General features: G+C 37.8%; 2 protein-coding genes, 1 non-coding gene and 1 pseudogene across 10 annotated transcripts; 3 read left to right on the forward strand and 1 right to left on the reverse strand.

Annotated features, from left to right (window-relative positions):
• Positions 1-1,845: 1,845 nt before the first annotated feature.
• On the forward strand, positions 1,846-9,833 carry LOC140801624 (uncharacterized). 3 transcript variants are annotated; one of them, XM_073156826.1, is made up of 7 exons: positions 1,846-2,048; positions 2,258-2,461; positions 6,611-6,696; positions 6,819-7,754; positions 8,341-8,562; positions 8,657-8,781; positions 8,996-9,833. In XM_073156826.1, the coding sequence occupies exons 4-7, from the start codon at positions 6,835-6,837 to the stop codon at positions 9,631-9,633; spliced, it is 1,905 nt and encodes a 634-aa protein (XP_073012927.1). In that variant the 5' UTR covers positions 1,846-2,048; positions 2,258-2,461; positions 6,611-6,696; positions 6,819-6,834; the 3' UTR covers positions 9,634-9,833. The 3 variants fall into 3 exon arrangements, with proteins under 3 accessions (XP_073012927.1, XP_073012928.1, XP_073012926.1); XM_073156827.1 differs by lacking the exon at positions 2,258-2,461 and having other exon boundaries at positions 6,819-6,890; XM_073156825.1 differs by lacking the exon at positions 2,258-2,461 and having other exon boundaries at positions 1,852-2,048.
• TRNAP-AGG (transfer RNA proline (anticodon AGG)) lies at positions 9,820-9,891 on the forward strand. The gene has a single exon. It is a non-coding gene; the product is annotated as a tRNA-Pro (tRNA).
• Positions 9,892-11,360: 1,469 nt separating this feature from the next.
• On the forward strand, positions 11,361-21,464 carry LOC140802069 (uncharacterized). Of its 6 annotated transcripts, XM_073157493.1 has the most exons (16): positions 11,580-11,719; positions 12,724-12,818; positions 12,917-13,126; positions 13,221-13,398; positions 13,488-13,627; positions 14,249-15,113; positions 15,234-15,343; positions 15,733-15,877; positions 15,954-16,022; positions 16,125-16,170; positions 17,273-17,715; positions 18,482-18,561; positions 18,822-18,957; positions 19,887-20,070; positions 20,662-20,744; positions 20,845-21,464. In XM_073157493.1, the coding sequence occupies exons 2-16, from the start codon at positions 12,799-12,801 to the stop codon at positions 20,974-20,976; spliced, it is 2,841 nt and encodes a 946-aa protein (XP_073013594.1). In that variant the 5' UTR covers positions 11,580-11,719; positions 12,724-12,798; the 3' UTR covers positions 20,977-21,464. The 6 variants fall into 6 exon arrangements, with proteins under 6 accessions (XP_073013592.1, XP_073013590.1, XP_073013591.1 ...); XM_073157491.1 differs by having other exon boundaries at positions 11,361-11,719; positions 12,724-13,126; positions 20,652-20,744; XM_073157489.1 differs by having other exon boundaries at positions 11,361-11,719; positions 12,724-13,126.
• A 1,233-nt stretch (positions 21,465-22,697) lies between these two features.
• LOC140802208 (E3 ubiquitin-protein ligase PUB23-like) lies at positions 22,698-24,098 on the reverse strand (annotated as a pseudogene).
• Between the last annotated feature and the right edge of the window lie 89 nt (positions 24,099-24,187).

Consider the following 24,187-nt stretch of genomic DNA (forward strand, 5'->3'; position numbering starts at 1 on the left):
CCTTTTTTTTTGTTCCAAACTTTTGCATGTATACTTCTCTAAATCCCAAACTTATTGTATATAGTCCTCTACAGTTGATATCTATGTTAATATCCTTCCAAACACTTTTTATATATGGGTAAACGCCTTTTATTTTTGGAGGATAGTTAGACTCAATCACTTTCTACTTAGACCCTTAGTATTTGTTTTGATGATATGTTAACTCTTTTTACTACAAAAAATCCCCAAATTGCTCATTTTATTAGTTATTCGCTATATTTTTTTATTAAAAAAATATGTGAGTGTTATATGGTCAATTTTAGATTCTATAGAGACCATTTTATTCCCATTTTTAGAGGAATGAAAGAGAGAAATTTTAAATAATAAAATATTTATTTAATATTTTCTATTAACACTTTTTAGGGTGAGATTTTTTTATAATTTTAAAAACCAATGTGTAATAGGGCTTTTAGTACAATTTAATAATAATGGACAAATTTTTATTTATTTATTTATTTTTATATATATTGCTCTCGGATAAGGACATGTTTGTTATTTCATACTTTAAATGCTTAAGATTTTAACATATAGTTATTAAAATGTAATTGAAAGCGTAACCATATAAAAAGATAGTTTTGAAGGGTATTCACACAAATACAAAATTTCCAGTACTACACAAGCAAATAAATAGGGATTTATTATTACGGACCAGAATGATTCATTTGTAGGATGATTCTAATTTAGTGCTAATAGTCTCACGAGATAGGGTTTTAATAGCTTTGGTTTTATGTCAATCGGATGTCTAGATGAAAAGATATAACTAAAATAGTGGAACAAAGTCAGAATAGTAGATGAAAAGATATAACTAAAATAGTGGAACAATGTCAGAATAGTAAATATCCGACGTTGCAGCGGTCATCGGATGTCAGATGGCCAAGCGTGGTGGTGGATAAAGACCGAAAAGAGGATCTAATAACTACAATAAAATGGTAAATACGATAATAAGAAAATAACTAAACTCAATTAATTCTAAATAATTGGATTCTTAGATTCTTCCATTCTTCAATGAATAATAAAGAATCATTGCCCCTCTTCATATAGAGATGGGATATAATGAGTGATACTCAGACTTAGCCATAAATAACTTAATTAGACTTGTCTTAAGTGTTGTTATGACTTATTTGAATTTGTCGTAAGAGTTATAGTGACTTTATTTTAACTTGTCTTAATGACTCACATTACTAAACTCGCCTAAAAGACTTACATTATAAAATAATTAAAAAATAAATAGACTCGACTCAACTTAACCCACGTGGTTGGATCGTAACATATATATATATATATATATCATAAAAAAATTGTAATAAATCCAATGGTTTGAGATCAACTTATCAAAAATCTCAACATAATGAAATGTATTTCTACTTATTTCCAAACAATAATACTGTATAGAGTTTTTCTTAATCTTTATTATTTTTCAAATGAAATCAATTAAAATATTTGCAGCTGGATATATGTGAAATAAAAAAGTAAAGTTTCACAAATGCACAACTTTCAATTAGATAATAATGAAAACGTATCTTGGTAGGATATGGAGTTAACCTCTCAAAAGTAATCACAATTAGCCACGTGTCAATCATAACCGATTTAAGATGGGTCGGCGATTCGGGCTCTTTGCCTTTCCATATTCCGAAACGGCTTCCAAACGTCGCCGTATCAATCGCTTTCAAGGCGGCTCCGAATCAGAGTAGTAAGGGGATACGTTTCCCTCACTCTCTATTATTGGGAGCCGATTCCCGTACGCGTTTCGGATTCTTTCTACAAATCCCTATAAAAGGCACTCGTAGTGTTAGAGTGGGTTTTCCCATAATTAACCATCCCTTCATGTTGCGGGTTTTAGATTACCTCTCCACCTCGTCTCGCTAACTTCTCTTTTGATCTAGGGTTTGGTTCTCTACTTTGTTTTGCCTAGTCGATGCCTCCCACTTCTTTGTTGTTCTACTTGCATGTGTATGTTGAGTAGGTTTTGCCGATCCACTCTTGCTTCTCGAGGCTGAGTCTCACAGATGGTAAGTCTAGGAAGCCTTTCTTATTCTTCTACCCTACTAATTCTCGTTCTACGTTTTGGTTGTTATATTATTATACATGATATAGTTGGTCCATCAACATTTTCTTATATATATATATATGTATGTATTTTAGTCTAATACGAAGTTTTGTTGTGTTTCTTGATTATTGGACTGCGTTGGGTTTGATTAACACTGGTCATGATTTTTAGGGGTTTTGAAGTACTAAGAGAATATGCTGATTTTGGGGCAATGCGGGTCAGATTTGAGTGATTTATATGCAAGGATAATGGCCTAGAATATATTTGTCATGTGAGAACAAGTTGGTGGACCCCTAATTTGTTGTTGGCCTTCATAAAGTTGAAGTATTTGGAGATGGAGTTTGTTCTTGAGCGAAATTTGGAGGTTAAAGTGAGGTGGTACATATTGTGAAATACTTGAATTTCTTTGGTACATAAATTGTTTTCTTAAGTTCTAGTCTTGTGAGGGAAAAAGGACTTTATCTTCCTAAATGAGAAACGACTTGAAAAAGGAAAAGCTAATACATTTGTAGTAGGCCCTTCATTTGGCATAGGAAAAGTGAAGGAAGAAAAGGATAGTTTGTTGATTGAAAAGCTAGAAACTTTTTGTTGCTTTTTGGTGGTACAATTTGTTGCATCCCAGTTGTTGCTTTTTGGAGACGTGCACCAAAACAATATTGGTATGACCGGTGCTTGATGAATCATGTAACAAGAATACAAGTCATCATTTTAATGCCTAGCAAAGGCATAAGTAAAATATCCAAGAAGGTGATCTCAAACATCATAATATGAAAATACTCTCTTAGTGGGATAGTAAATAAACTGATTTGTAGTTTCAAATCAGCTTGAAAATTGAGATTATTTTGGCAAAAATTGAATAGGCAGCACAAGATGGTTGATACTTGGTAGCATGACAATAGACTATGAAACACGATTATGTTCAAATATGTTAGTTTGCCTAATGTACACGTTTTTGACACATATTGGATTGGGATATAGCTCAGATATGCCTTCAATATATATAAGATGCATTTGAGGACTATTAGATATAATTTTTTTTACAAAGTTGAATACGGTGAGATACATGAGGAAAATGTTCGAATTGCTTTTTGACCATGTATGGCGACTTGGGATCATCAGAGGCGATGCCACAATAGCAAGCGGTTGGTGTTCTTCTCCATCTCCTCTCTGTCTCTCTCTCTTTCTCTCCCTCCATGATTTTGATCTTGCTCACTAGCTAGATACTTTGTTGTCCCCTTTACTCTTATCTCTTTTGAGTGCTTTATTTTTAGATTTTGTTTATTTTAGGCTCATTGCCACAAACTTAGCTTTTTTTATTGGTTTGGCACTTCACTTTTTTTGAAGATGAGGTAAGCTTCGAAATAAAAGTAGCATAGGGCGAGGGCGCCGGAGAGGTCACGTTCTTCTTCGGCAGCGGCAAGTAGCTGCGGTGCCCTGCCTCGTCATGCCTCGCCTCCTCCTCCTTCTTTAGCTCAGCTTGGGCTCGATCTGGCTTGGTTCGGCTCGGCTTGAATGAGACTTGATGATAGGCTCATTTTAGGCTTTAGCTTGGCTCGGGCTTGGTCTGGCCCGGCTCGGGGCTCAGGCTCGGCTCGTTTACACCCCTAATTAAAACAGAAAAGAGAACTTCACAAGAAAGATTGTATTCTTTAAATTACTACAACCCATTTCCCTCATATTGCTTCGATGCTACCTTTATTTCGATTCAAATTACTACAACCCATTTCTCTCCACTTCGCCATCTGCGGCTTTTGGATCGGACAAGTTGTGCTGGCCATACTAGAAGCACTGCAACTGCACCAGAATTTACAAAAATTGTTCATTAAGGATTTCAGTGGTTTAATGTTACCTAGTTGGATGAGGAGCCACATGGAGTCATTCCTCCCAAATCTGGTCAGCATCCATCTTTCTTTTATCTCTAATATTGAACACCTGTCGTGCTAGGGCGGTCGCCAAAGCTTGAGAAGGTACTTATTAACGATATGCACAAAGTTAGAAGAATAAATGAGGAGTACTGTGGGGCCAAAAACACAGTAGGTGCATCATTCCCCGTACTAAAAACTAAGGCTTAAGAATATGGAAAATCTTGAACAATAGGTGACTGCTACACTTGTAGAAGACGGAGAAAGAGGAGCATCCATGTACCTTTGTCTTGAAGATTTAGTCATTGATTGTAGAGCAATCATCTCTCCGCCTACCACTTCAATTCCCTCCTTCACCTCAGCTCCTCCATCGAAACCTTAGACGAATCCTCCTTGCAGTGATTCGCCGCCATCGACTTCGGCTTCGCGATCTCCGATCGCATGGTCACCTTGGGATCGCCCCCACCGAAGCTACCATCACTTAGATGTACCGTATCGCTTCCCACAAGATGGACAGTGGTGGGGACCTCGCGTTCGATCTCGTGAAGACCATGGGGGAGAAGTACGGATTAGTACCGTGATTGAGGACTTATAGCCTTGCTTTCTTCTCCTTCTGCACGAACTTAGAAGCGGAGAAGGCTTATTCCATGGTGGATCATATGATTTTGATGGGTGTAACTCTAGAGGAGCCAAGGAGGCGGGGCATTGATGACGGCTTGCCGCTGCCGAAGGAGGCGGGGAATTGGGGATTGGGGTTTATCTCACCCCTTTTATCTAGCCTATCGAGCCTGAGCGAGCCGGCTCTAGCTTAGGCTCGACTCGATATTAATTTTGAGCAGATTTTTGAGCCGCTTGTCAAGCTTGACGGTCCTAGTTTCAATATTCTATCTTTAGATCTTTTTACAAGTAGAGTATTTAAACTTTTATATAGAAGCAAAAAGAAACTGAGCTACCAAAGTTCATAAATATCTTCTCTAGATATTTAAACCAAAGTTCATAAATATTTTTTCTAGATGTTTAAGAGGCTAGAGATAAGATTAAAAATCCTAAATATCTTGATTAGCCATAAGTGATGAGACACGGACACGAGACATAGACATGACACGAGATGGACATGGCGACACGACAAATTTTAAAAATATAAAAAATGGACACAACAAAATAAATAAATAAATAAATAAATAAATAAATAAAAAATATATATTATTAATACATCAAAAGTAAAAGTTTGTAATCTAATAGTGTTAAATGCACATACATCAAACTATAAAAACTTAGTATCATTCAAAGAACTATCATTACAAGACCCAAAAGTGCAAAAAATATCCGACAGATGTTTAAAAACTAATGATCATTATAAATTTGCAACATAAGGTTGATCATTCATCTCCAGCTGGCTCATTGCTTTCATTAATAAACATTATAGTCTCCAAATCTGGTTTATCAATTGAGAGACCAACAAACTCTGACATTCCTGAACTATTAAAGGAATCATAAGAATCTCCTCCGGCATCCCATATTTTGGTCCTTTCTTTGAAATAATTTGGAGACTTTCTTGATAGAAGGCGAAGATTAGTATGCACATATATTAAATTTTCAGCTCTCTGTGGAGTTATTTTGTTCCTTTTCAATGAATGGATGAAAGAATAGGTGCTCCAATTCCTCTCATAATTTGAAGAAGAGCAAGGTTCCCCAAGTAACCTAAGTGTTAAATTCTAAAGAATAGGAGCAGAAGCACCATGAGCAACCCACCACATGTTTGGATCAAAATCATTTCTATCTGCTATTGAATCATAGATCAACAAAACTTTTGGTTGATATGGAGAAACCAGTATACTCTTCGTATACCATTTTTCGTTCTGCATTTGAAAATAACATTTTTATGCATTTATTTTTCATATTAGAAAATTTTAAATCCTTATGTGGTGTACACGATTTGGATCCTCTTGAATCTATGATGAGTTGTAATATCTATTAACATAATCATCTAATTAGTAAATGGTATATAGCAATGAAAAAACAATAAAATATTTAATCATAAGAAAGAGGATTAGCCTCTTAGAACTTAGAAGAAATGAAAGTGGCTTGTGGAGGGAGGGGGAGAAAGAGAGAGAACCTCATCGTAGCAACTCGCCGTTCTTAGCAACCCATCGCCCTTGCTTAGCAGTCCGTTGCGATTGTCGCCTTGGACTGGCTCAGCCAATCGTCGTCCTTGCCGCATTGCCTTCTTTAGCTCGAGATTTTCAGGTGAGGTGAGGGTTTAAGTGCGTGAAGATTTGAGGATTTTTTTTTGGCGTGTTGATCGAGGCTGAGAGATGAGGGGGTCTGATTATTTAGTTTTGGGTTTGGATCCGAGTTAATAAAAACGATTTAAACCTGACCAGTTTTGCCCAGTAACACACGTCATGTCTATGCCAAGGCCAAGTTGGGCGCAGGCTGGGCTTAGCCCATTACACTTTGGGCTGGTTCGTGCTGGACTTGGATGGGCCAAGCAATTTGATTGCCTCTACTTCCAAACCAATGACATATATGTGAAATGAAGTTTTGGATGATATACTCTGAGAACATAGTGATACGTAGATAGAACTGAAAAATATTTGTTCTTTACAACTAAAGAGCTATTGAATGAAGTGCTGAAATTTATATTATTTCGGGATTGCAGGCTGCTGTTTGTCAGAAATGTGGTGTTACAGGTTATGCAGACCTATTGATTTTCTGCAACATATGCAAGACTTCTGCCGAGCACCAGTATGCATCTTTTATTTATGTTTTTCATGCTACAGTCAAATTCCCATGTACTTTTATTTTGTTTATATAGCTCTTGATAGTTTTGTTGCTAAATACTGTATCAACTTCAAATAATAATGCAGATACTGCTTGGATGAGATGGCAGATTTTGATGTAGTAATACATTGGGCATGTCAGGAATGCAAGCCTAGAAGGTTTGCTTCTGTCAACAAGCTTAATATTGATGAACGGAAAAATGCAAGGTTATTAAATCATCAACTTGCCCTAGTCAGTGATGTTGTCGATCCTTGGGTGAGAAAACAATATCAAAGGATACCAAGTGGTGTACAAAGTGCTCAGGGTGCGAAGTGGCTAGGTGACATTACTAATGGCCAAGAAGATACGGTTTCGAATGGCTCTAATGTTGCGAAGGCAAAAACTTATAGTAAGGAAAGTATTGGTTTTTCGCAAGAGGAGAAGGAAAATAAATTGGGTTTACTTTGGAAAGGTGATAATGATAAAAAGTTGAAAATGAATAGGAAGAGGCTAATATTACAAGAGGAGAAGCAATCATCAGAATATGCACAAGATATTTCTAATCCGTTATCATTACAAACCAAGTCTGGTTTCGACAAAGATAAGAAAATGTACCATACCAGAAATATCGAATCATCTCATCATCACAAGCATTTGCCGAAGTATAATGCGCATTTTGTTGATGAGAAACCAAAACGTAAAAGGAGAAGATTAATATTGGATGAGGAGGATCAATCTGATGATGAAGCTCACATTAGTCTTTTGGACAAAAACTATGACACAAGAGATCATCAGCAACCAAATAAGCACCCTTCAACCTCAGAAGATTATGCTCAGAAAGCAACTACCATATTAACAACGCAAATCATTGTTCCTAATGAAGTCATGTGTAGGGTTCAGGCTTCATCTGTCAAGACACTCAATATTCAACCAATAGTGCAGGCAAAAAATCATGATGCTCGATTGAGCATGTCTTGTTATTTAGAGTCTGTTAATTGGCCCCACTACTTTCCTGTGCAACCTATTAGCCAATGTATTTGGAGGTTAGTTCTTTTTAAAGGTTCTAGTGTGCTTTTTGATATTTTTAAGGATTTTTATAAATCACACTCTACATTTTACTTATCTTATAATTCACACTCCGTCTTTGAGGATTTTGTAACCCAACTCTTCTGACATTATTTTAACTAACTTACGTTGAGTTACTAAAATACTCTCATCATTTTCTCTTATTTTCTATATCTTTTCACCATCTTCTTTACCTATCTTCGTCGTCGCCACCTTCCGCTCATCCTCTTCTTCTTTTTCTTTGGGAAGAGAAAAAAAGGGTAAAGAAGACGGATAATTTAAGTATTTATAAATTATTTTGTATATTATAACGGAATACTCTTTATTTAGTACCATCTAATTTAACTTAGGGTGTTAAATAAGAATCATAGAGAAAAAGGAGGTGTCAGATTATAAAATTCTTAAAGACGAAGTGTGAATCACAAAATAAGTAAAATATAGGGTATGATTTGTAAATATCCTTATTTTTATCATTTTTTATTTCTCAAATTTATGGCATTTGTATTATTTTACCTATTTTTTTCCTTATTGAGGGAAGACTTACAGTTGAATTTTCATTTATAGGGGATACTTTATGATCTGCAACAAAGAGTATGGTCCACTGACTGCACACTTCTCAACCACAGCATGTGAGAAAGTGTGGCACGTTTCAAAAACATTGCCAACAGTAGTAAATTTGATCAAGCTACCAAGGTTGGAGGCATGGCCAAAAGGTTTTGAGACTTCACCACCGAGTGATGACAACATTGCTCTTTTTTTCTTCCCATTTGATATGGAGTATAAATGGTATGCTTTCATATCTCTTCATCAATTGTCAGTGTTATGCCTCCGGTATAAATTCCTCTCTTACGATGAGATTATATTTGATGTATGAGTTTAGGCTTCATGGGTTGTTTGATCAACTGCTGGAAGAGGTAATTGATAATGATCTAGTGCTGAAGTTTGTATTAGAAGAAGCTGAGCTGCTTATCTTCCCCTCTGTCATATTGCCAAAAGATTCTCACAGTAAGTGCCCTATTAGCATGCATATGCAAGATTACAGCTATATTACTAAAAGGTTAATCACTCTTTCTGCACATAGTATTGAATTGTGATATAGGATATCAAGGAAGATAAAATATCAAATATGTTAAGGGAGAAATAGCCCTTTCTTCAGCCTGGTGTTTTCCCACGTTCCAAGCATTTTATCATTTACTTGAAGCATTGTGTTCTGATGTAGGATTTCAAGGACGATACTATCTATGGGGAGTTTTCAAGGCAAGGCAATTTGTCTCTTGCAAGGTGGTGGAAGAGGAACAAGATCAACAAGTCTCTGAATATATAGATGAGGGAAAGGTTGAAACTTGTAAAGACAGATTGTTTTCTGATGTTGTTGAAAGCAGCAGAATCACAAAGGAGCGAAAAGAAGTAGAAATTAATGAAGACAGCTCCACTTGTGACAAAATGAGCAAACGAAATGCAGTATCATCCAACGTCTCTTTTAGCTCTCAGATCAGTGAAGGTTCCACCTTTTTTCTATCTGCTGGGAGTCAAATCCCGTTTGTTCCTAAGCTGGTTGAGTCTTCTTCTAGAGAAAAGAAAGGAAGTAGACAACTTGCTCAAGACTGCTTTTTGAGAGAAGGGGAAACCTTGGAGCATGCGTGGGAGACCGGAGGCGAGCAGTTAGAAGTCTCTGATCATTCACAAGTGACCGAAGACTCATACTCTCATGATCAAGAGCTCGAGGTGGGACGAAAGGATGATGATGCTGGCATGGATGGATGCTTGAGTTTGTTCCCAGTACGGGTGGAGGACTTGGGGTTCATATCTAGAGCAAAGTATGTCAAAGAATTGAATCTTGACCTGGGCCTCAGCTAACATGCTGATTTCCTAGAAAATTAATCCTTCTAACAATCGTTTGGGTCTTGTTGGTGTCTGTATCAATCAAGTCAGGTTTTTGCTGTTAATATTTCGTGTCTTAACCCACTGTACTACGGATCGTCTCTTTGTGGTTTTGTGTTGACTATTCCTTGTATTTTATCATAAATTCTAATTTTTACATCAGGGCATTTGGTCTAGTGGTATGATTCTCGCTTAGGGTGCGAGAGGTCCCGAGTTCAATTCTCGGAATGCCCCTATTATATTTGGTGTTTTTAACACTATGCTTCAATAACTCTAGGCCACAAATAAATACAAGATATTCTCAGAGTAATGCTGTAGTTTCTTTTATACTCCTAACAAGAACAAACTGAGTACATAGATGCTCATCTCTTTATAAATGTGCAAGATGGCAAACGTTTCTTTCCTTTGCCAAGAGCAAAGAATGATGAATGAGACTACAAGAATGCATCCAGCAAAGAAACAACTCTACGCATTGCATGCACAAGAAATCGAAATGTGACCAATTAAATATTGGAAAGATAAAAGAAGTTGTTGCCTCTAATCCACCTGTACGTAGCTAGCTTCACCACTGCGTTCCATCCTCCCCCTCCCCCCTTTCCTTTCCTTGGTCCCTGGACGGCGACGCCTGCGGCGGCGATGATTTTCTTGAACTGGCCCAGGACGACGAGCTACCGCTGCCGCCGTCGTTCTTCTCCTCTTGCTCGTAGGCGATGAAACTCTGATACAATTCATCATCGTCCGGGAACTCGAGTTCAACACCACCGAAGTCACCGATGGACCCAATGCTACTCGCGCCGCTCCAATCATGCAACATCGCCGGATAAGAAGTGGATCTATGCAAAGGCATCAGACGGAAGCCCGTGGATTGCCCACCCAAGAAACCGGACCCAGGGAAGAACTGGGGCCGTCCCATGGCGCTCCGGCCCTCCACGTGGCACGTGTCGGGCGGGGGACGAGGAGGAGTTCTTGGGCATTCCTGGTAGCTCGAATTGCGCCGGGCCACGTAGTGGCGGGCAAGAATGTGAGGTTCCGTATTCGTGTTGAGGTCTACCGTCTACGCTGGGGAGGAGGAGATGGATGGGCCGTCAATGGGCCTTGGTATTCTTGCACACCACACCGTGGGCTATAGAAGATGACGTGGGCTGTGGAGGTGGCGAAATCTCTTCGGGTTCCGAGAGTTTGGAGGGATCCATTAGGGGGCCCGTATTGAGGTTTGAGAGAGAGAGAGAGAGAGATAAAAGAGAAGAACCCAAGAAAAGCTTGGATTTTCTAGACATGAGAATAAAATAGCTAATCCAACTTACTTATAGATGTTGTTGGTGCCAATTTCTTAATGCTGGTGCTTATATATTACTGAGCGGAGCACTACCACTACAATCACATTACATGTGTGAGAGATTAGGAATATATCTGGAATTACGAAAGTAACCCTGTAAAAGATGGGGAGAAAATGATAAGAATGTGAGAGATGTGTCATTTGGATACAATATGATCTGTATGCACGTCGTGACGGTTTAACTTTCGCGCTACAAACACACAGAGGTCTCGCGATAGGGCCGTCGCATCATCGATGCTACGCCGATCGGAAATTAATTTAGAGTTCATATACCAGCCAGGATACGGCTTTTGCCAGTAAGAAACTTCCACGTGTCCCCGAGCTTTGGTCCATCCTATTTCCATCGGGGGGCAATTTGGTCCTTTTCGCCGTACAAAAAGTCCGACGAGTTCATCTCCACCACCATCCTCTCTCCTATATGCCGTACAGAAAGAAACTGGCGCTCATAGCTCTGTGGGAGAGGCCCTCCCACCTAGGGTTTTCAAAGTAGGGGATCCATCCTTCTCTGCTCTCATCGATCTATTCCTAGGTCTCGGCGAGGGAGCGATTCGCCGCACCGAACCCTAGAAGTTGGTCGGACTCGACTCGCGGGAACCCTAGGGTTGGATCTCGTGAGCTCGGATGCCATGAGGCCGATGAACACGTTGCAAGACTTGATCGAGGAAGCCAAGGTGCGAACCGTTTGGTGGGCCATATGCGTCTTCGCCATCACCTACTTCTTGTCACGTAAGTGCCTCTCTTGGCTATCTCTCGTTCGATTTATAGAAGAATGAAGGTATTCGCTGGTTAAATTAAGTTTAGATGAAAGGAATTTTGTATAATTTTAACAAGTCAAAGTGGAAAGACTCGGATCTTTCTTGCTCCGGCTATCCTTTTATTTTGCATATATTTCTGCGTTGACTGCACCATACTATGATTCTTGAGAATCGAAGATATTATTTTGATCATTTGATATGAATTTGCAATGTGCTAGACACAGGAGAAGGGGAAAATGAAAGAGAAGTTTGGAATTACTTCTCCACGGTTTTCCTTTGCCAAGATTAGAATGACGGCGTACCAGGAAGGTGTTGACTAGAGTAGAAAGGATTGAGAATGCACTTGTCTTTTTGCTGTCAATATTTTGCTTTGCATTTTAATTTGTGGCTAACTACCAATAAGTTGAGACGACACATATAAGAAGATTATAAGTATTATAAATAGGCCAAGTCCATGTCATAAATGTTGATTCATGACTCTCTTTCTTGATTTCTGTTAGTATTTTAGGTTATGCAGCCCAACAAAGTAGTTTTGGGCTACCTTAAGTGGACTAAAATTAAAATCTTTCATGCTAAGTAGTATTATAGTTAATATCATCTGATCTTCAGCAACCTAATACAAAATTTGCTCCATATTATGGGCTACATTTGAAATGCCATAGCAGATTTTAGACTTATAGGTATAAGCAAGTTGGTGTGTAATTTTGTATGTCATTCCAACAAAATGTGTAAACTGTCTTTAGTCGTGTACGTACCTGTCTGTGGTTGTCTTATGCAAATCACTTAACAGATTTGAGTTATGTTGCTATATAGGCATGCAGCTGACTTACGTCGAGCTAGTTCATGCTGAATTTAGTTTCAATCAAGTAGTTGATAATATGGATGTAATAGGTTGCTTAATTTACTTAATGTTTTTTTGTATTATGAATTTTGTCATTTTTCTCATGTAATGCTTATCATCTTTTTTTATTTCAGATACAAGTAAATCAATGTGGACAAATATCCCCATGTCAATTCTTATACTCTCAGTCTTCCGTTACCTCTCCTATAATGTGGAGCTCCGCTGGAAGGTGCAGCCAACCCGTAAGCTGACATATTTATATCATTTGGCTAAAAATCAGTTATCTGTGAATGACTATCGTCTTTCAACTGTGCTACCCACTTCAAGATGGAGGAGGAAAATTGACTCACCTTCTGTTGAGGCTGCTATTGAGGATTTTATTAACAAGATTCTGCAGGACTTTGTTGTAGATCTATGGTATTCATCTATAAGTCCTGACAAAGAGGCCCCAGAATTAATACGTGCCTTAATACTTGATGTGCTTGGTGAAATATCAGAGAGGGTCAAAGATATCAACCTTGTCGACTTGCTAACAAGGTGATTTTGGGTCACTTATTTGAGTCAACAACAAGCTTTTTGTTAAGCTGTCAGCATAGTCAAGTTCTGTCATAATCAATTGCATTTGTTCCAGGGATATGGTTGACTTGATAACGAACCAGCTGGAACTTTACAGAAGAAATCAATCCGAGATAGGTGTCAATGTCATGGCAACACTATCTTTTGAGGAAAGAGATGACAGGTTGAAGCGCCATCTAATAGCATCCAGGGAACTTCATCCTGCTTTGTTATCTGCAGAATCTGAGCACAAGGTTTGGCAAAGCATTCATTCCTTGGTTGTCCTTATTTTCTTATAATGTAATCTTCGTAGTACATGGGTTTCAGTATCTTTATTTTGCAGGTTCTTCAACGAATTGTTAGCGGAATTCTGGCCATAGTCTTGAAACCTCAAGAAGCTCAATGCCCATTGGTTCGCTGTTTTGGCAGAGAGTTGTTAACCTGCTTAGTTTTGCAACCTGTCATGAACTTGGCATGCCCTGGGTAAAATCTTAAATTGCATTAATTATTTATGATTTGCTATTCTTTTTATTTTCAAATTTTATTTAAATTTCTCATGTTTTGCTAATAAATTTAGAGCCTTTGTAGTGTTATCTATTAATTAATGTGATCCAAACTCCAAAGGATGTAATTAACCAAAATTCTCCCTATAAGCTGAATTTTTTTAATTGTCTTTCTATTCATTATGGTCAAAAAGGATTTATGCAGCAAAACCACATTTTAAGATACTTTCCAGTACAAGAATATACAGTTGGTGAGCAGCAAGAAACTAGAGTAGAAAAGCATAACCTTAGTCCTTAGCTAAAAGCTGAAGGCTTGTTGTTAAATCCTTAGCTGTAAGAACACATTGATTTTCTTGTACATGGTCTTATCTCCAATTTAATAAAGATTCTTCAAATTTGAGTAAGTCAATTATTTTGGGTTGGTCAATCATTTCACAGATCTTTATGGTACCAATTTAGTACAAAATGGTGTAAAGGAAGAATGCAAAATGAACTGTAATCTTCTGTTATATGGTCCAGTTGGTATTCAATTGCCATTGATTTTCTAAATGCCTATTGGTAATCAAATTTCAACTTCATGAAAAGAATTTCTTCATTTTAGGTACATAAATGAGTTAATCGAGTACATCTTCCTAGCCAATAAGGATGACAGCAGCAGAGATGCTGACCCTGATAGGTCAAGTAATGCAGCTAGTCCTGCTCATAATCATTCTGTTCAGAGTTGTCAACCTGAACAAAGATTTACAACTTCTAATCTGTCAAGTGATTTGACCGTGGTTAAAAGTAGCGAAGAAAGAAGTCTTGGTAGTGAACATGGCAACTTGGAAACAGTAAAGGATGTCTCAGAGATTCATAGTCAGGCTCGGCCAGCAGATTGGGCAACAACATTTGAGGCTGTTAACAAAAGGAGATCTGAAGTACTTGCCCCTGAGAATCTTGAAAACATGTGGACAAAAGGAAGGAACTACAAAAAGAAGAGTGCCAATCTCTCTAAAGCAGGACTTCCAACCGGACTAGTAAAAAGTTCTTTCCGAGGTGTGGATGACACTATAAATACAGGAGCCACAAGGAAGGAATTATCAACCAGTTTAAATGAAAGAATTACCCGCATAGATGATAAATATATGGTTAATTTAATGCATCTATCTGATAACAATACGCGGTCAAAAGTAGTGACAAATAACAGGCCACATGATTCCATAGATCTTATCAGTGAGAAATCTACGGAGGGGCCTTATTTTTGTGATGATGGTCGAGAAAGTTCGTCAAAGATATCAAAAAGCAGGAAAGGTCAGATAAAGCGATCAAGCAGCACCTCTGATATTAACACGACATTTATGAGCAAAAGTGGTGAAACTATTGCTTCCCTGGAAAACACGAATCTTAGCAAGCATAAAGAAGAGCATATTTCTGAATTTGCTTCACATAGTGAGGGTTCCTTGCATATTCCAAAGATTAGGTGCCGGGTGAGAATTTCTTACAATATGCCATGTTGTTTATGACTTTGTTTCTGTGAATGCATTTGAATCCTCTTGTAATTTCTGTATAATAAAAGTTTAACTATTGTGCTTAAAATTTCTTTGCAGGTTGTTGGAGCATATTTTGAGAAGCTTGGATCGAAATCTTTTGCAGTTTATTCAATTGCTGTAACTGATGTAACTAACGCAGATAACGAGACCTGGTTTGTGAAAAGAAGGCATGCTTTCTCTAGACATCCTTCAAGGCTTTACATAAATTTGCCATCCATTCTTTAATTCTTATGCTGGAGAGAAACTTACTCATCACATACTACAAACTAAATTTTTTGCTTACACTGTGTATTGGCACAAGATTGACTTCTTGGTAATCGAGTTTCAGGCCTGAAGCGTTAATCTTGTTTTATATGAAGGACATACATAAATCTCTTCTGTGATGCATTCTTAGAGAATGAAGGCCAATGATATCTGATATTATTAGTTAACGTGAATGTTGTATGAAGTAACAAAAAACTCAAAAAAGTATCACAAAACTATATTTCATTGTCTGCTGTGTATTTAGCAACTTATTATATCTTATATGTTGGTAACCCTTAACTTCGATTTGCAGATATCGAAATTTTGAGCGTTTGCATCGTCAGCTAAAAGAGATACCTAATTATTCATTACATTTGCCTCCAAAGAGGTTTCTTTCGTCCAGTATTGATGATTATTTTGTGCATCAGCGGTGTATTCTTCTAGACAAATATCTCCAAGTATGCTTGGACTGTCTCTCACATAATTTTGGAATAAATTTGGGCAAGCTTGACATTATTCTGATTCATTTTGCAGGACCTCTTGTCTATAGCGAATTTAGCAGAGCAGCATGAAGTCTGGGACTTTTTAAGTGCTTCTTCAAAGGTATGAACTTGATTTTATGTCAGAGGAGTTAGCGAAAGGACAGTTTTATCTTCAGACAGCTTTTACTTTCTTCAGATAGTTATCCCTTTTCTCTGTTTGCAGAATTACTCATTTGGAAAATCTACCTCAGTTATGAAAACATTGGCAGGTAAGCATGTAGTTTTTTAATTCTCTTGTACCTAGATGCACTAATTAATAAGTTCCTTCATCAATTTTATAATAAGGAGATGGCTCTGGCCATATTACTAGTTTCAGCCTTTATTTAATCTGCTGTGGTGATAGGAAACTTGGGTTATGCTATAAAAGTCATTGCCTTGTCCATTGGGTATTTTATTTTTTTATTTATTTGAAAAGATCCATTGTTTATTTACTTATTTATCTTTTATATGTCTAGTTGCTTTGAGAAAGCTGATATCCTCTAGTAGACCATTGTTTTTATGCTACAAGAATTTGGGACCTGCTTGGCTTAATATGGAGGGGTCTTTCCTTTTCCTTCTCAATCTGCAATCAGAAATAAATGGACTCAAGTAAAGGATATGAGTATAGCAGCAATAGTCAATTTCCTGCAACTGTGCCTTTTAATACAGGCTACAGCTAATAATCTTTTATGGCTTTATCTCCTTAATATATGTTTGTTCACCGCAGGTCCATTTCCTCTTGTGCTTGTTTGTGCCTTAGAGATAACATAACTTCCTGTTAAATGAATTCTCTTCCTCACTCGCTAGAGACTTTTCATGTCTAGATAATTTGAGAGGCTTCCTTTGTTAGCATGTGCCTAATCAGTACAATTAGGTTTATCACCAATATAGTTATCTAACATACTATGTTTTTTAAGAGGCCCATATATTGTTGCTTAAATTTGCCTCCTTTCGGAGTATTTCTAGAAGGTTTTGACTCAGATAGACAAGCTGTTGTGTGTTTGTCTTCAGCCCATCAATTGTGCTTTTTCAATCAAAAATTGTGCTCTATTATATATCCCTTGGATGGCACTGATGCTACTTTCTCAATTTTATCTGTTTTTAGGTTTGGATGACACTGATGCTATTTTCTCAATTTTATCTGTTTTTGGCAAGTTAAAAAAGTTGTGCATGGTATACTTCAGAGTCTAATATTCGAATCTGTCATTCTGCTTAAACAAAAATTCTTGTCAATTGTCTTTTAAGGAGTGCTATCTCTTATTTCTACATTGATACTTGTGGAATTTTAAACGATTCATCTTCTTTTTCTAAAATAAAATATTGATGCAACAGTTAATGTAGATGATGCTATGGACGATATTGTTCGCCAGTTTAAAGGTGTTTCAGATGGTCTCAAGCGTAAAGTTGTTGGCTCATCACCATCTCAGTTATCTTCTTCCCCATCAGTGGAGAAGAGCTTGGCACTCTCCTGGAATGAGGAGGACCTAAATAAGCACAGTCCAGTTTTTAGTAATATTGAAACTTCTCGTAGCTTGTCTGATGATGAAAGCCATTATGAAGACCGTCCTTTGGCAGTAAACAACGGGTGGCATTCAGATAATGAGTTGAACTCCAAAGAGTTTCCACCACGTATTGTCAAACGTATTGAGGAATCTTCTAGTTTGGAATCTCAGAGAAGCCAACAATTAGACAAATTTGATAGGACCAATTTGGATGCTCCAAAAGCATTTTTATCTCTGGGTTCAAATGAAGATCCTACTGGAATGCCACCTGGGGTACTACTTGCTCATAACTTTATCAATTTAGGTTTTCTTCCTGATTTCATGTCACTTGCCTTCTCTTTCACTCATTTCATATACTTAACCACACTTAGTTAAGCTTGTAAATTCTGTTATAGAAGATTTGTACTTGAGGCGGTGTATTTGCTTAACTTCACTAGTCATCCACTCGTATAAGGTAATAATGTCTGACAAAGTAAACAAATTACATGGGAAGTTCAAACATGCCTTAACATTCTGTCCTGAAACTTGATATTTTTGTACTAAGGAGTATGATATATCTAGATGTGTTTCTCTTGGATATTCCATACTTCCATGGATCAATTTGTGATCATTTATCTTAGCAAACAAAACTAATCAAGTTTTATGTAATTTTGCGCTTGGAGTCCAAGCTAGTAGTGAAAGGGAATTGTTTATGAATTTAAGATGGATAAATAAATCTAATTCCTATTTGGTCAGATGGATAATATCTCATCCTTCCTAGTCCAAACTCACAACTTATTTGTTGAACTAAAAGGGTCCAGCTTTGAGAACTCCATCGGTCCCATTGTATCCTTCTAAAACTGAAGTGAAAATTACTGCAATAGTTTCTGAACAGGAAGCATACTTTATATATTTTGCCTTACTTCCCAAGGATATATCCAGTCCGTAATAAAACATATAATATTTCATGGATCATCTGAACTCTTTTTATGCCAATATTTATTATGTAATCGCTTGGGCACTTATATCATTCCTTATGCTTTACCTTGGTTTTCTGCAGTGGACGCCTCCAAATGTTAGTGTGCCATTGTTGAATCTCGTTGACAAGATATTCCAACTGAAACGGAGAGGTTGGCTGAGGTCTGCTACATATCTAATTTACTATATCATATTTTCTCAGATTTGCTCATCTACTCAAGTCATATCATGACATTGACTCTTAACATTTCCTGTAAAGTACTATATGAGATATTTATAACTGTAATGAGTTTTATTTGATGAACCTTGATTCTGCATAATGTCTTTTATTGATCTGAGCATTTAGGAAGCTTCTGCTAATTTCTTTTAGTACCTTGAACTGTGAAGATTAGAAGTTCATATGAACTTTGTATGCCTTGCAGAAGACAGGTTTTTTGGATCTCAAAACAAATTTTGCAGTTGATGATGGAAGATGCAATTGATGATTGGATTATAAGGCATATCCATTGGCTTCGAAGGGGTGATATCATTGCACAAGGAATTCGTTGGATTCAAGATGTAAGGAGAAATTTATTCCATGCTTACCGTTTAGGCAGAAGAATATTTAATTTTTCAAAATCAATACCTCTGTAAATTCTTGTTATGTTCTAGCTACTACAAATATAAGCACAATTCATTTTCCATTGTTTCCTGTGGACCGTTGGTGGTTAACCTAACATATTGTGGTTCTAAGAGTTTTTTCAGGTGTAATTAAGTTGTCCAAAAAATCTCTTTTATGCATCAAAGACCCATTTTTCATACATGGATGCTAACAGAACTTGGCATGAAACGGACTACACTTATGCACGTATGTTTTCCCTTTCTAAATTTTTAGAATATCAGGGATGTTGTATGACATTTCTGATACATCACTCATAAACTTGAGGTGTGCGCAATTACATAAGCATTTTAAATCTGTTGTATATCTAGCATTTGTTAATTCTATTGCATGCATTTTTCTAGGATTGTTTTAGCTCGGTACTCATTTGTTGCATGTATACCACATGGACAAGTCTAATTCTATATTGATAGTATATGTGGCTGCTTTTGAATATTTAGTTTGTTTCTATTTTGTGCTATTTCTGTGTCACTTATCACATTTTCTGTACTCTGCTGCAAACTTTGCAATATTATTTTGTACTTCCATGATTCTTTACCATCCATCTGTCTTGGGATAAACATTGGTCCATATTTACATCTCTGTCTAAATTAAAATTGTTTTTATTCCTAGTATTATACGCCACATCTCGTTGTGAAAATAGTGATTGTCTGATGAGCTTTTATGTAGATATGGAACTATTGTGTCATTTCTGTGTAAACCAAGCTATACTATGATATAGTAAATTTGCTATAGTATCCACAGATCTGTTTTCTCTCTCCATATGCGAAATGAACAAATGTTGACATTCCCTTTTTAATATGGTCCTTTCTATAATTCAATTTCACAGGTTCTCTGGCCTAATGGCACATTCTTTACAAGGTTAGAGAGCTTTCAAGGGAGGACAGAAAAAAATCAATTCAATGAGAAACAAAGTGTAAATATATATGATGATAAGGCCAGTAGGCCGAGCTCTTTCGAGCTGCAGCTTGAGGCATCTCGTAGAGCAAGTGATGTTAAGAAAATGTTACTTGGTGAGACAATCTTCTTCCATGGTTTTTCGGTGCTTTCTATTTTTACATATCAGTTCCAACACTTATTACCTTCATTGACAGGCATGTTGTTAAGCATCATGTGTTTTCTGGTCTATCTGATAACACTTGATTTGATAAGGAATGTTACACTTAAAAAAGCTGAATGCAGGAAAACAATCTATGTAGCAAATGCAAATAGATGAAGCTGTAGATTAAGGTGTCATATGGCTTGGTGAGTATTGGAGAACCACCTCAGTCTGGCTATACACTAAGCACACCACATTCTGGCTGGAATTATTCATAGGCAGAGTAGTATGCCACCAAGCACATATTATGCCATTAAGCTATCTAGATGGGGTGTGTGAGTTGCAATTGAGACCTTGGTTAGGAGTAACAGCTTTGCTTATCTTGTTGCATTATCATAGGCCAGAATTGGGTTCTGCTAGTTTGGATGTGGTATGAGATCATAGATATGCTAATTAGACGTGTTTTTTTTCCCATATCCATATTTTGTTTTCATAGGGAATCAGTCCATGACTATCTTGCTATGTTAGTATGACAAGTTTAACTGACATGAACAGCCGTTTCCAGATGGAGCCCCAACTGCATTAGTCAGCTTAATTGGGCATAATCAGTACCGACGCTGCGCAAGGGACATCTATTACTTTCTCCAGGTAAGCCATCTAATATTTTTCAGTATATATATGATACTAGGAATCCTAGAGTGTAACCTGTTCAATAGTTGTCTCTGAGAGAATATATGTTGTGATGCAGTCTACTGTCTGTGTCAAGCAGCTTGCATACACTACGCTGGAACTGGTGCTTGTTTCTGTGTTCCCAGAGCTACGTGAACTAATTACAGAAATTCATGAAAAGGCACGTACTCAAGTCAGTTTAAAAGAATGAACAGAGTTCAGTTGGAATTTGTAGATATTGGCATCGCTCAGACAGATTACCAGCTATTAAAGAGCACATAAACATGCACAAACTTCGAAGGCTGTCCGCTTAGTTAGCAGTTGTAGACTCCCACTACTGGTCCACATTTTCGGTTACTTACTGTGCATAAATGAAAGTTGAGGCGATTCTTGGATTTGGGATGGTACTGTTTATCCCTTTCAAAACTGTACAGTTGTGTATAAAAGTCCTGTATTTATTTCTTCTTTCTCCCAGCTGCAGAAGATGAATGAGGATAGTTGATATGGAAGCAAAGGCATAGAGTTATCTAGGTATTGAGTTGTCATAGGTGTTGGATGTTGTCACATTCTTTTATTTAAATTTGTTTCTTGAGGTTTCCATGTGTGAAGTGCAAGTAGTGAGTTTTCATATGGATACTATTAACAAACCAATTGCATACATAGTTCAATGAACAAGTAGGCAGTCTATTCATATATCAATTTTTCTTTGCTCCAGTTCTTTTCTTTTCTTTTGTTTTATTTTTTGTTGAGAAAATTCTTTGCTCCAGTTCGGCAGTTCCATTCGCTCCGATGTGGAGTTATCTTTAAGCTGCAGTCGTACTGTTTCTTATTTCCTTTCTGCTACTATGAGTCATCCACGACAGCTGCCACTAATTTTGATAGCTTATAGTTTCAATGCATCAATGTTTGTCCATAATTTTATATGACAGGATACCAATTTTGTTGTTGAACTTTGAAGAGTCTACAAAGGCGAACAGGATGGATGTGCCTTGGCCACCGACTGCATTTACGTTGGTCGTCTCTACCTTATCAATTCAGTCAAATATATAAGCTGGGGTTTCGGTTTTAGACTAAATAAACTTGTGGTTTGAGTTTAAGACAACTGGTGCATTTGACATACTTGGCTTCTCTGATTAAAATAAGAGTCTGAATTCCTTGTTGCTTTCACACACTCTGTCGTATCTCAGGCATCAGTTTTCTTAGGAGATCGAATTGGGAAGTGTACCGTCTCATTAGTCTCATTCCATTGTACTGGTACAAAGATTTCAATCCAAACCACAAAAAAAAAGGGCCTCATGGTACGTTTAGTGGTGGATTAAAAATAATTTTGGCCTTAGTGAAATCTAAGATTCTTTTTAATAGTACGAGCTCTTACGTTAATCATATACAAGACAAAAAGGTCAAGTCTCCCCGATATATAAATTAGATAATTAATCTTTTTTAAGAAATGGATTACAATGAACTGTCATCAAATACCAACGTTGTCCACCGAGAAATCGATCTCTTTTTCCTCACCCACGTGGTCAATTCTGCAATGGTGCTGCGTAAGACTGGCCAAATCGGGAAAGAAATCTACGAGGCAACCCAATGAACAATAATATCCAATGAAATAAATCTAGAACTAGAAGAAGTCATATCTCTCGTTATAAAATATGGCTAATAAGAATAGCTTTTTGGTCCAGTATAAAACAAACTTCTACCGAGTAGGGAATTTTGGTTTGAAACTAAGCCTTAAACTCAATTAGTCAGTATTTTTTTAGTTTTAATTTATTAAAAAATAAACTTAATTAGATATAAAAAAATAAAAAATAATAATTATTATATCAATTTAGGAGTCTATAAATTAGTTAAGGAGCGATCCCTAAACTCAAAGCAAACACGGCCTAAATTTCTGCCTCATTCCCAGTTGTTCTGACCAACACGAAAGAACCGTTCTTATCGTTCTCACTAATAACTTTTGTTTAAAGAGTTCACAAGAATCTCCTGATTACAATCACTTATGTGACAATGTAATTATTACATCTAAGTCTCCAATCTCTTCAAAGTACAATTACTTTGGAATTCTAAATTTCTACATCAAGGATACCTTGTTAACAAATAAGCATTAATACATGGTGAATTCTTCCACACCCCAGAGTGCAATCTGAGAACCCACCTAGCCTTTTCTTTCACACTTGTAGAACAATTAGCCTGCATCACAAAGCACAGCTTAGACACAGCCCCCACCCTCACCATCTCCTGCAACACCTCGCCTGTCGCCGAGTACCGGCAAATCGACAATAAGATCCTGACAGCCCGATCATCAGCGGACGGCGATGCACGCAGTATCCTCTTCGCCACCACGGCGATTCCCGCCGCATGCCCGACCAGCTCAGCCCTCCCATCTGCACATGAGCATAGATGGTCCAGTATGGCTAAGTCTAGCTCGGTTGTCCTCTTATCTGGTGAGGCTAATTCGAGCTCGATCACCTCCTTCATCGCGCCGGATTCGATGATCTTGTCTCGGTTCCTTCCCCATGGACATGCATGCAATATCACATGTAATGCTGCCTTTGTCACTTGGTTAGATATCCGATCATGGATAAGAGAACTAACTGCTTTGAAGAAATCTAGCTTTAATCATTCTAATACCGCATCACTAGTGACCTCAATTATAGACTTCAACACAAGAGCAGCAGCAGCAGCAGTATTAGTAGTAGTAGTAGTAGTAGTAGTAGTAATCATCTCACTGTTATTGTTCGATCCATGCAGTAACACCCACGTGAGTTCATCGATTAGGTCAGAGTTGTTTGCTACTAGTATGGGCTTGAGTTCGTCCGGAGTGAGTCGAAGCGAGTGTAAAATACTTAGGCATAGCTCAACTCGATCGATATGGTTACTCCTGCGGCATGAAATGATCAATTCAGCCATGCATTCCGCTACGCCATGTTGCACCATGCAACGTCGGTTGCTCTCGCTCTCACCGACGAGAGCCGCCGCCGTTTTGAGGGAATTGAGCTGCTGCTGAGGGTCACAGAGGCCGCGGAGGAGATCGAGGACGGCACGGTTATCGAGGGGGGCCCTCGGGGTCGGGATGCGGTCGACGCCTCGAGATGCATTGGTGGTGCACCAGCTCTGGATCAGGCGGCGGAGGGTGTGGTTCGGGGTGACGCCGGAGGAGTTGGGGAAGAGCGGCTGGTTGGTGACCGGGCACGTCGTGTTGTGCTCGACGAAGATCCACCGTTCGATGCTGCGGCGGTCGTAGGTGATGCCGGTGATGGTGGTGACTGGGTCCTCCATGATTTGGAGAGAGATGGGGCAGATGAAGTAGTGAGGGATTTCAATTGAATCCATTACTCTTGGAATAGTGATCAAGAGAAGAGGGAGTGGGGTTTGTTAACTGTATTAGTATATATGGGTGCACGAGAAAGAGGAAGAGGAAA

Source organism: Typha latifolia, chromosome 15 (genome assembly GCF_019914945.1).
Source record: "Typha latifolia isolate L0001 chromosome 15, TyphaL0001v2, whole genome shotgun sequence".
NCBI lineage: Eukaryota > Viridiplantae > Streptophyta > Magnoliopsida > Poales > Typhaceae > Typha > Typha latifolia.